Source organism: Loxodonta africana, chromosome 7, assembly GCF_030014295.1.
Source record: "Loxodonta africana isolate mLoxAfr1 chromosome 7, mLoxAfr1.hap2, whole genome shotgun sequence".
Taxonomy (NCBI): Eukaryota; Metazoa; Chordata; class Mammalia; order Proboscidea; family Elephantidae; genus Loxodonta; species Loxodonta africana.
In genome coordinates this window covers 83967912-83980834 of record NC_087348.1, presented here as the reverse complement: position 1 = coordinate 83980834, position 12923 = coordinate 83967912, and the positions used below count along the sequence as shown (strand labels likewise).

General features: G+C 37.3%; 1 protein-coding gene across 1 annotated transcript; it reads left to right on the top strand.

Annotated features, from left to right (window-relative positions):
• Positions 1-8574: 8574 nt before the first annotated feature.
• On the top strand, positions 8575-10195 carry LOC100661103 (olfactory receptor 51L1-like). Its single transcript, XM_003421454.3, has one exon. It carries the CDS (start codon positions 8723-8725, stop codon positions 9665-9667), a length of 945 nt encoding a protein of 314 aa, XP_003421502.2. The 5' UTR covers positions 8575-8722; the 3' UTR covers positions 9668-10195.
• Positions 10196-12923: the final 2728 nt, after the last annotated feature.

Here is a 12923-nt window from a genome sequence, read left to right as displayed (position 1 = left end):
TCAGTTTATACCAATAAGTGCACATATACAAAAAGAAGAAAGAGCCAAAATCAAAGAATTATCCCTGTAACTTGAACAAATAGATAGAGAGCAACAATAGAAACTGCCAGGCACCAGAAGAAAGCAAATGATAAAAATTAGAGCAGAATTAAATGAAATAGAAAGCAAAAAAACAATTGAAAGAGTTCAGAAGACCAAAATCTGGTTCTTAGAAAAGATTAACAAAATCGATAAACCATTGGCCAGACTAAAAAAAGAAAAACAGGAGATGAAGCAAATATCCTGAATAAGAAATGAAATGGGTGATATCACAACAGACCCAACTGAAATTAAAAGATTCATAAGAGTACTATGAAAAGTTGTACTCTAACAACTTTGAAAACCTAGAGGAATTGGACATATTTCTAGAAACACACTATCTACCTAAATGAACACAAACAGAGGCAGGACAGCTAAATAAACCCATCACCAAAGAAGAGATTGAAAAAGTAATTAAAAAACTCCCAACAAAAAAAAGCCCTGTCCCTGACGACTTCACTGGAGAACTCTACCAAACTTTCAGAGAAGAGTAACCACCACTACCAGTGAAGGTATTTCAGAGCATAGAAAAAGATGGAATACTCCCAAACTCATTCTGTGAAGCCAGCATAACCCTGATACCAAAACCAGGTAAAGATGCCACACACACACACAAAAAAGTACAGACCAATATCCCTCATGAACTTAGATGCAAAAATCTTCAACAAAATTTTAGCCAATAGAATTCAACAACATAAAAAAAAAAATATTTCACCAGGAACAAGTGAGGTTTATACCAAGTATGCAGGGATGGTTCAACATTAGAAAAACAATATAATCCATCACATAAATAAAATAAAAGTCCAGAAACACATGATCTTATCAATTGATACAGAAAAGGGATTTGACAAAGTCCAACACCCATTCGTGATAAAATTTTTCAGCAAAATAGGAATAGAGGGAAAATTCCTCAACATAATAAAGGGCATTTATACAAAACCACCAACCAACATCACCCTAAATGGACAGAGACTGAAAGCATGCACCCTGAAAAGAGGAACGAGACACTTTATCACCTTTATCACCACTTTTATTCAGCATTGTGCTGGAGGTCCTAACCAGAGCAATTAGGCTAGACAAAGAAATAAAAGGCATCCAATTGTCAAAGAAGAAGTAAAAGTACCTCTGTTTGCAGATACCATGATCTTATACACAGAAAAACCTAAAGAATTCTCAAGAAAACTACTAAAACTAATAGAAGAGTTTAGCAGAGTATCAGGAGAGAAGATAAACATACATAAATCAGTTGGATTCCTCTACACCAACAAAGAGAGCATCGAAGAGGAAATCACCAAATCAACACCATTTACAATAGCCCCTAAGAAGATAAAATACTTAGGAATAAATCTAACCAGAGAAATGAAAGTCCTATACAAAGAAAACTAAAAGATACTACTGCAAGAAATCAAGAGAGACTTACCTAAGTGGAAGAACATACCTTGCTCATGGATAGGAACACTCAACATTGTAAAAACGACTATTCTGCCCAAAGTGATCTATAGATACAATGCAATAACAATCCAAATACCAGTAACATTTTTTAATGAGATGGAGAAACAAATGACCAACTTCATATGGAAGGGATAGAGGCCCTGGATATTTAAAGCATTACGGAAAAAGAACAAAGTGGGAGGCCTTGCACTACCTGATTTTAGAACAAATTATAATGCCACAGTACTCAAAACAGCCTAATACTGGTACTACAACAGATACATAGGCCAATGGAACAGAACTGAGAATACAGACATAAATCCATCCACATATGATATTTGACAAAGACCTAAAATCTGTTAAATGGGAAAAAGACAGTGTCTTTAACAAATGGTGCTGGCATAACTGGATGTCCACCTGAAAAAAAAAAAAATGAAAGAAGACCCATACCTCACACCATGCACAAAAAACAACTCAAAATGGATCAAAAACCTAAATATAGAATCTAAAACAATAAAAAGATCATGGAAATAAAAATAGGGACAACAGTAGGAGCCCTAATACATGGCATAAGCAGTATACAAAACATTACTAGAAATGTACAAACACCAGAAGAGAAATTAGATAACTGGGAGCTCCTAAAAGTCCAACACCTGTGCTCATCCAAAGACCACTAAAAGAGTAAAAAGATTACCTACAGATTGGGAAAAAGTTTTTAGCTATGACATTTCCAATGAGCTGCTGATCTCTAAAATCTACACATTACTGCAAAAAATCAACGACAAAAAGACAAATAAGCCAATTAAAAAATGGGCAAAGTACATGAACAGGAACTTCACTAAAGAAAACATTCAGGTAGCTAACAGATACATGAGGAAATGATCAGGGTCATTAGCCATTAGAGAAATGCAAATCAAAACTGCAATGAGATTCTATCTCACTCCAACAAGGCTGGCATTAATCCAAAAAACACAAATAAATGTTGGAGAGGTTATGGAGAGACTGGAACACTTATACACCGTTGGTGGGAATGTAAAATGGTACAACCACTTTGGAAATCAATTTGGTGCTACCTTAAAAAGCTAGAAAAAGAGCTACTCCAGGACCCAGGGATTCCACTCCTTGGAATATACCCTAAGGAAATGAGCTTTCACAGGAACAGGTATGTGTACACCCATGTTCATTGCAGCACTGTTTTCAATAGCAAAAAGATGGAAGCAACAGAGGTGCCTATCGACAGATGAATGGATAAATTATGGTATATTCACACAATGGAATACTATACATTGATAAACAACAATGATCAATCTGTGCAACATTTCATAACATTGAGGAATCTGGAAGGCATTATGCTGAGTGTTAGTTGCAAAATGACAAATATTATATGAAAAAAATTATATGAGAGCACTGTTATTAGAACTCAAGAAATAGTTTAAGCAGAGAAGAAATATTCTTTGCTGGTTAAGAGAGAGGGGATGGAGGGAGGGCCGGGGAGGGGGGATTCATTAGACATTAGACAAGAACTAATTTAGGTGAAGGGAAAGACAACACACAATACAGGAGAAGTCAGCACGACTGGGCTAAACTAAAAGCAAAGAAATTTCCTTAAGAAACAGAAGCAGAGGAGGGGTTTGTGGACCATGGTTTCAGGGGACAACTAGGTCAACTGGCATAATAAAATCTATTAAGAAAACATTCCACATCCCATTTTGGAGAGGGGTCCCTGGGGTCTTAAATGCTAGCAAGCAGCCATCTAAGATGCATGAATTGGTCTCAACCCACAATCAGCAAAGGAGAATGAAGAACACCAAAGACACCAGGTAATTATGAGCCCAGGAGACAGAAAGGACCACACAAACCAGAGACTACATCAGCCTGAGACCAGAAGAACTAGATGGTACCTGGCTACAACCAATGACTGCCATGGCAGGGAACACAACAGAGAATCCCTGAAGGAGCTGAAGAAGAGTGGGATGCAGACCTCAAATTCTCCTAAAAAGGCCAGACTTAATGGCCTGACTGAGACTCAATGGAACCCAGAAGTCATGGTCCCCAGACCTTCTGTGAGACCAAGACAGGAACCATTTCCAAAGCCAACTCTTCAGACAGGGATTGGGCTGGACTATAAAATAGAAAATGATACCGGTGAGGAGTGAGCCTCTTGGATCAAGTAGACACATAAGACTATGTGGACAGCTCCTGTCTGGAGGGGAGATGTGAATGCCGAGGGTGACAGAAGCTGGCTAAATGGAAATGGACATACAGGGTGGAGAGAAGGAGTGTGTTGTCTCATTAGGGGCAGAGCAACTAGGAGTATATACCATGGTGTATTTTTATGTACGTTTTTATATGAGAGGCTGACTTGATTTGTAAACTTTCACTTAAAGCACAATAAAAGTAAAAAAAATAAGTAATGTAGACATGACTTTTTTAAGGGAGCAAATGTTTTAAATAAAGTAATGGTACATAAAATGTGTAATAAAATGTGTATATATATACACACACACACCCACACACAGCATTGCCTTGTTTCCTTTACTCCTATGGAAATAAATATTAGAAAAGCTTGGACAATAAACGTGTAGAGTTAATGGTCTCCAATGGTGAAAACTCACAAGGCCAATCAATACTTCACATCGAAGTGGCTGCATCTTCATCATGAAGAGGTATAATAAAATATATTAGGAACACTTTGGTCAGTATACACTATTTCCTTGGCAAAATACCTCATGTTCAAAACTTTAAACACAAATACGGCAGGTAAAACCAAACCCAAAAACCAGCCTGCTGCCATAGAGCTGATTCCAACTCGTGGTGACCCCATGTGTTCCAGAGTGGAACTGTTCCATGGGACTTACTTGACTGTAATCTTTATGGAAACTGATTGCCAGGCCTTTCTCCCATGGCACCGCTAGACAGGTTCAAACCACCAACCTTTCAGTTAATACCAAACCAAAAACCAAACCCGTTGCCATTGAGTCAATTCCAACTGATAGCAACCCTATAGGATAGAGTAGAACTGCCTGATAGGGTTTCCAACACTGTATTCTTTAAGGAAGCAGATCGCCACCTCTGTCTCCCATGGAAGGGCTGGTGGGTTAGAACCCTTTGGTTAGCAGTCTAGCATTTTCACCACTGCACCACCAGTGCTCCTCTTTGGTTGCTATTGTTGTTAGGTGTCATTGAGTGGGTTCTGACTCTTAGTGACCATATGCACAACAGAACAAAGCACTGCCTGGTCCTTTGCCGTCGTTGCTATGTTTGAGCCCATTGTTGCAGCTGCTGTGTCAGTCAGTCCATCTCTTTGAGGGTCTTCCTCTTTTTTGCTGACCCTCTATCTTATCAAGCTTGATGTCCTTCTCCGGGGACTGGTCTCTCCTGATAGCATCTCCGAAGTATGTAAGATGAAGTCTCACCATCCTCACTTGCAAGGATCACTCTGTCTGTACTTTCTCTAAGATAGATTTGTTTATTCTTCTGGCTGTCCATGATATATTCAATATTCATTGCCAACACCATAATTCAAATGCATCAGTTCTTCCTTATTCATTACTCATTGTCTAGCCTCTGGCGATTGAAAATACCATGGCCTGGGTCAGGTGCACCTCAGCCCTCCAAGTGACATCTTTGCTTTTTAATATTTTAAAGAGTTGTTTGTTTGTTTTTTTTTTGGTAGCAGATAATGGTTACTAGATAAATGTAAAATGTTTGCACCACCCAGGGACCTGTATCACTTATATGCAATATAAAATCAAAGTATAATTTGTGAGTGAATGAATGAGACGTTTGTTAAGTGTTATAATTAATCCAGTTTTTTCAAGGTGAAAAACAGGAAGGTTAACAATTGACTACTTTTTTTTTTTTAATAGTTCCCATTAAACAGGACTGACATTAAGATTGGAACTTTCACCCTCGATCAGGGATTTTTTGTCACTCAGGAGTCACATGCAAACCTTGTTTCATGTATCAGTCAACTAATAAGGATAAAGAGATCAATATTTTTGATAAACATATAAGATAAATAGAGCAAAAGCTTCTATTTATAGTCAGACCAAATTTACCTAATTTCTAAGACATAGTAAAATAAACACTGCACTAGAAAAATCAGGAGATTTGAGCTATAATATTGGCTTTATTGCTTATTATATGATTTTTTGATCAGTCACTTAACTAAGTCTCATTTCTATCCTGTATACAGTAATAGATCTGAACTCAATTTTCTTTCAGCTCTTATGTTATCGAATCTATACCCCTCTGCAATTTAAGTCCTGAATAAGTCCCTTTCATTGACACCATAAATATACGGATATATATAAAACATAAATATATACATATGTATACTTAGTGTCCTATCATATTCTGTCTCCAAACTAGTATCTCAACGTATGTCATGTTACAGCATTTTTCCTAGACATTATGACAATAAATATTTTGTAATCTCTGTAAGGTCTTTGCCCCTGTGTTCCCAAACTGTCACATTCTACTGCAGTATGGCTGTGATGGAGAGAGGAGCTTCACTGAAAAGTTAGCAGTGATAGGGTTACTGCCACTGTCCTCTGATTATCCTGGGGCCTCATATCTCTAAGGATTGGAAGAAGACTTATTAACTCATCCTTCGTGCTTTGAGAACTGAAATGACTACTCAAGGTAAGAGGAACTATTCTACCAAGTGCATAAGACCTGGGAAAAATAAAAGTGGGACAGAGTAGGAAGAAACAGAAGGGATCCTTCTGAGGCAGAGGAGAAGAAAGACAGATACATAGGGTATGTGCAAGACAGAAAGGCTGGTGCAGAAAGGAAGAGGTTCTCAATTCAGCACAAGATATAAAGCTCCCTATACAACCTTTATTTTTTATGTCTACTCTAGTAGCATCCAAGTTGGACTCATACAAGGAAGACTTTTCAGATAGACAGGATCACCTAAGATTCCCTGGGCTTCCATGGCAGTTGATGTCGTCTATGTCCATAGAGATGGTAGAGGGCCATTTTCAGGTGTAACAGAGGATGAATTCCAGAGTAAGATTATGATCGCACCAGGTAACCTTCAAGGTTCCTTCCAATCCCAAGTATCAGTGATTTTAATTTGACCTTAATTAAAGCTCAGTGTTCTAAACTCTACTTTATAAGACCTTAAGACTTTCAAGTTCACAAACTAACACCAAAGAAGTCCATTCTCCTCCCCTGGGAAGTGGTGAAAAATGTTACATGATCATGTGAATGAATTGGAAATAACAGGACAAAGAGCACTAGGAGTCACAGCATCAAAACGAAGTAGTGCCCCCCCCCAAAAAAAAAGCATTGTGGAATAATAGGCAGACTAGATATTAAGTGAACACCTAAAATACTACTGTGATAACTTCAGCATACAAACATGATTGCTCACATTTCTAGATCTCTGAAGTCCCAATAATCTCCTTTTTTCTTGACATTTCACATTTTACACAGGAGTCTGTTTTTTTTTTGTTTGTTTTTTTCCTTTCAAATTGGCCCTGCTACAGTGACCCAAGAGAAAAACAATTCTGGCATAATTCTGGAAATACTACATGAACCACACTCTCCCTCACATATCTGCCTTTGGGCATAACGAAAGGAACATAGAAAGGAAGGTATGGAGGAACAGCCCAAGGTCAGAGAAGTAAGGATTTGGGGTGGTGATAAGGCAGGCAGAGAGAGGGAAACAGCAGGGTCATAAATATCAGTTTATGTAATATGTAGGTTGAACTAAGTTATAATATGAACAGTGAGAAAGATTGAGTTGTCTCTAGAATTTACTTGCTTGTTGACAGATTTTTGATTTCCTATAAAACCACCTTTATTAAAAGTTCCAAACAAATATTTGCTACATTTAGGATTTATCCACATGGCACTTGAGGATTCTGAAGGAAATCTGAGTGTCTCAAAAGCCAAGGTAGACTTTACAAGGCAGGAAGATACCAATTAATTAATTTACGGTGAGAATTAACCTGCTCGTGTATTATAAATTCTCCTATATAGGGTCGCTATGAGTCAGAATTCTCTCAACGGCGGTGGGTGATCAGCATTTTGGTGAAGCTGGGTGCTTTGAAAGTGGAGAATGAGTGGAGTTTTGAGAAGCAGCACATCTTATTTCAGAGACGTTTTTCTTTAGTACAGAAGAAATATTGGAATCCAGTGGGGACAAAATTATTTTCTCATTTTGTCCAAGTACAAGGCACTTAGTGTCAAGATCAGGTGAAGTCTATAGACTTCTTCTAGTGCACAGGTTTTTTTCTTTTTTTAATAGTTTATGTTGTTTTGTCTTGTTTTGAGTTACCAGCTTCTGCCATAGCTTACTAGTACACCAACCTAGCCATCATTTTGCATTTCTATAGAAATTCATTATGCAAATTAACAAGAATAAGATTCTGAATCTTTAAAATCAAAGCCAGAGTAAAATAAGCTTCCCTCAAATTACATATTTTATGATTTTAAGATATTCTTTCAAAAATTTGACACGGGTTATTTTAGTTAATTGTATCATAACCTGTATTTAGCTCTTGATTTTGATTTTTTTAATTCAATAATAAAAGCTCACTAGACGATCTGGACTGCCACAAAATAATAATAGTAATAATAAAAATAACAATTAAGTGGGGGTGCTTGGCCAAGACCAAATTGATGCCGGATTTAACTCTTTGTAGAGACCAGGTCTGGGGCATCCACTACATAGATGGGGATAGGTTAGTAAAAACAAGAGCCATACTGGCCAATACTTGCCTTAATTCTCTTAAGGTGCATTGCACGGCGTTCTAGCATTACTGAAGAAACTATGAAGACCAGGCAAAGAAAGGAATTTTCCGTAAATCAGTGCCAGAAAAATTAAAAAAAAAAAAAAAAAGACTGACTAAAGACCAGTAACTCTGGTCAAGTTCCTAAAGATTATATTATACAAATAAAAATGAAGAGCTTGTGTGCTATTCTCCCTGAGTAGTGTCTTTGAGATATGATTGCCACATGTTTAGCAAAGGTGTTGATGTGTCTGCATATGAGAGACAAAAGGCAGGTTCCTTGTGGGCCTAAAATTGATGTTTTACTTAACTGGCAACTCTTACTGATAATGTAGGAATAGGTTTTGAGGTGATTACTGATGATCACTGAAGTGTTTGTTTTATTCTGACACAGATCTTATCTTTCCAGCATCCTCCCCATAGGAGTATGATCTTGTGATGGGACTGTGGTTCAACAAGTCAATCCAATGGCAGCCTCCAACTCCAGCAATGCCCTGCAGTCCACATTCTATCTCACAGGCATCCCTGGCTATGAGGAATTTCACCACTTGATTTCCATCCCATTCTGTCTACTCTACCTTGCTGGAATAATGGGCAACTGTACCATTTTGCACATTATCCGGACAGACCCCAGGCTCCATGAGCCTATGTACTACTTCCTTGCCATGCTTTCCCTTACTGACATGGGCATGTCCATGCCCACAATGGTATCAGTCTTCAGGGTGTTGTGGTCCATTTCCAGAGAGATACAGTTTAATATCTGTGTGGTCCAAATGTTTTTCATTCACACTTTCTCCTTCACTGAATCATCTGTGCTCTTGGCCATGGCCCTTGATCGGTATGTGGCCATCTGCCACCCTCTGCGATATGCCACCATTCTTACGCCAAGACTCATCACCAAGATTGGAATTGTAGCCCTGCTCAGGAGTGCCTTTGCCATGATTCCACTTCTGGCCCAGTTGGCCTACTTTCCTTTCTGCCGCTCCCACGTCCTTTCTCATTCCTATTGTCTGCACCAGGACATGATCCGCCTTGCCTGTGCTGACACCAAGTTTAATGTTGTATATGGCTTGGTTCTGATCACTGTGCTGTGGGGCATGGACTCTCTGGGTATTTTTGTGTCTTATGTTTTCATTCTTCATTCAGTGTTGAGAATTGCATCCCATGAAGGCAGACTTAAGGCTCTCAACACATGTGCATCTCACATCTCTGCTGTACTCATTCTATATGTACCCATGATTGGACTGTCTCTTGTCCATCGTTTCGCCAAACACTCTTCTCCTCTCATCCACATCTTCATGGCTCACATCTATTTATTGATTCCACCTGTGCTCAACCCAATCATCTACAGTGTGAAGACCAAGCAGATCCGCCAGGGAGTCCTCCATTTTCTTTTCCCCAAAAAACATTAGTTGTACTGTGAGGCAGACATGTCCTCAAGACAATCAGTTTTAGTAATGTAAACACTGAGTGGTTTGTCTGCCCTAGTGATATATCTAGTATGTTCACCTGAGAGTTTCCAGCATGAGGCTACTGAAAGAGTAGAAATAGAAGCAGTATGAAGAGATTTGAAGAAGAAAATTTAAGTTCACAGGGACTATACAGTAGACTTCACATTGTGCTTTATAAAACCACTTTCTTCATGAATATTTTGAAGTATGTTGAATCATTTCCATTCATTCTCTTCCATTTGTAACCCTAACCCTTATTTAATGTCACTTCATACATGAAGTTTTTTTATTGAATATACCAAATCCGTATTTCTTTAATTTCTGATGTTTTATGATATTTGTCACTGAATTTCATACTGTCTTTTTTGTTACCTAAATTTTGTTTTCGTAAATATGCTTATTCTATCTTTCTCAAAGTTAGAAAAAATATTTCATCTTGGCATGATAGTATAGTAAGTCTCAAAGCACAGGTTGGTTCTCAGCACTCATGATGCCTCAGTATCACCTTATAAAAGGTAGACATGTATATAAAGTTTATATACATGTCTACCTTATTGGTGCAGGTTTAGTTTCTCCAGGAGTAGAAAAAGGCAATATCAGTATTTTGTTTTTCTTTTACTTAATTTTTTTTTTAATAATGTTAATCTTATAGAAAGCCAGTGCAGAGTAGTTTTTTGAAAATTCCCAGAAATTGTCATGTGTAACAAGGGATGGCAAACCTTTGGTTTAAAAGTATCTTAAAAATAATTTAGGATATATTATTTATTTAAATAGGAACAAAATGTGATTCACAGAGGTGTAACTACTTACAAGTTTATGACAGCAGGATCCAAAAAAATAAGGCTTCTTAATTCATATACAGAACAGTTTTTAGGTTTTTATTGTCAAACAGAAACTGTGACTCAGTTTGCTACCAGTAAGAACTACTGCTATACTTTGTTTAAAAGAGATACTTTAGAATAATTGTGGAAGGCATAAAAAATAAATAAATCAATTAATGAATAAAGAATGATTCTTTTGGATATGAAAAAGAAAAAAATCTTAGAAGAAAAGTTTTGACCTACCATGGGCCCACGTATTGTACAATAAGAGAAATCCTACTAACTCATAGTTAACAATTCAAATTTCAGGCATATGAGGTTTACTTAGAAAAAACTGTTCCCTGTTTTTAATTTAATCGTGTCTGACTCCACTCCTCTTTATCCCATTTATTGATTCTACTTCTCATTACCTCTTCCCTTCAGCACATTCACCTTGATAAAGGAAAGAATAATTAAAAAAAAATGGAGAACATATACACATCAAAATGAGACAATCCCCTTCCTACGATAAATAAATAAAATGAAATTGATAGAACAAATACAACATTGAGGACAAAATAACGTTACTGTTAGATGTGTATTGTATAAGTAACGTTTAACTAGTTTAATCACTTCTAACATAAGACCTTCAAATGCGTAGTATAATTTTAACCTGCGGAAGTTGAATACATTTTTCTCAGTATCTGTACTCCATAAAATGAAACTTTCAATCACCTGTCCATTAACAGAAATATAAACTCTTGAATCATGGGCTCACTGTAAGTCAGAATCGACTTGTTGGCAACAGGTTTATTGGATTCTACATTTTGAATTAAACATGCCACACACACAAAAATGTATACATATGTTTAAGTGGGTAACCCAAAATCTAAAATCATTGCCATTGTACAAATTGTGACTTATAATGACCCTTTACGACAGAGTAGAATTACCCTCATTGGGTTTCCGAGGCTGTAAAATTTATGGAAACAGACTGCCACATTTTTCTCCTGTAGAGTAGCTGGTAGGTTCAAACCACTGACCTTTTGGTTGGCAGCTTGAGTGCTTAAGAACTGCACCATCAAGCCTTCTTCATGTTTAAGTGGACACCTATATAGGCTGCTACACTATTGACTTTAAAATGTATTAAAATACTATACCAGCTCTTAAATTTTATTGTTAGAGTTACTTTATATTCATACAAGATATTTGAATAAAAATATGCATAAAACACACATCCTTATAGTTAAGACAATTGTTCCAAGTAAAATACAGCTAGTGAAGAGATGACTGATTGGATATATAGCTAAATAAATACATGGATGACAAGGTTGTGTTGAGCTGAAAGCAGAAGCATTAATTTCTGTTTGGAACCCTAATAAAGTCTGGATAAGGCATCGGTGGCTAAGTGGTAGAATTCTTGCCTTCCCTGAGGGAGATCCAGATTCAATTCCTAGCCAATGCCCTCCATGTGGAACCACCACCCGCCTGTCCGTGGAGGTTTGTGTGTTGTTTAGATGCTGAATAGATTTCAGTGGAGCTTCTAGAGTAAGACTCGTTAGGAAGAAAGGCCCGGAGATCTGCTTCCAAAAGTCAGCCAATGAAAACCCTGTGGAGCACAATAGTCCAATTTCCAATCCATAACTGGGATGGAATAGGACTGAGCAGGATTTTGTTCCATTGCACATTGAGATCACCATGGGTAGGGGGCCAGCTTGACAGCAGCTGAAACAATAATAATAAAGGCTGGAGCTCAGTCATTGGGAAGCATCTAGTGCTCCTAAAACAAAAAGATCTCTTGTTTCTGCCTACACTGACAGTAATATATTGAAGCACTATCTAATTTGCATGTTGGTTTACAGATTAGGAGACCCTCTTACATATATTACCTTGTTTGAGAAAATCATGAGTATCTGTCTGTCTTCTGAAAGCCCTTCCTGTCAAATCTGTAAGAGATGCAGAAGCCTAAATAAGTAATCTGCATTTTTCTTTTTTTGGCTGGTCAAGACCTTGTCATTAGACAAAGACAATTTAATTATTTTTACGTCAAATGCTATCCTTTGGGTAAAGCGCTAATAATCTTAATGCTACAGAAGACCCTCTATAATAAAACCTGATGGCAAGAAAAAAACAGTAGGGAAGACCACTGTCTCCTTCGTCACCTCAGTTTTTGGTATTTTCTTCTATCCCAAGTATTGCTACAAAACACTTCATTGTCTCACTTAGCCACTCAGTCTAATAATTTAAAAAATGGAAAAATAATTGTCTTAAAAACAATGTCATAGATGATCATCTGATTATACACAGACTCTAGAAACAACCACATAGATTTATAAAGATTATTATAGCAAGGCCGTTTTTTCAAGATACTCAATGCCAATCAGCTCAACCCGGAGACCATATATCTGTTACATGAT

What these genes read in the sequence shown, in the direction of transcription:
- LOC100661103 (XM_003421454.3), top strand. Translation starts at nt 8,723, where the DNA reads ATGGCAGCCTCCAACTCCAGCAATGCCCTGCAGTCCACATTCTATCTC.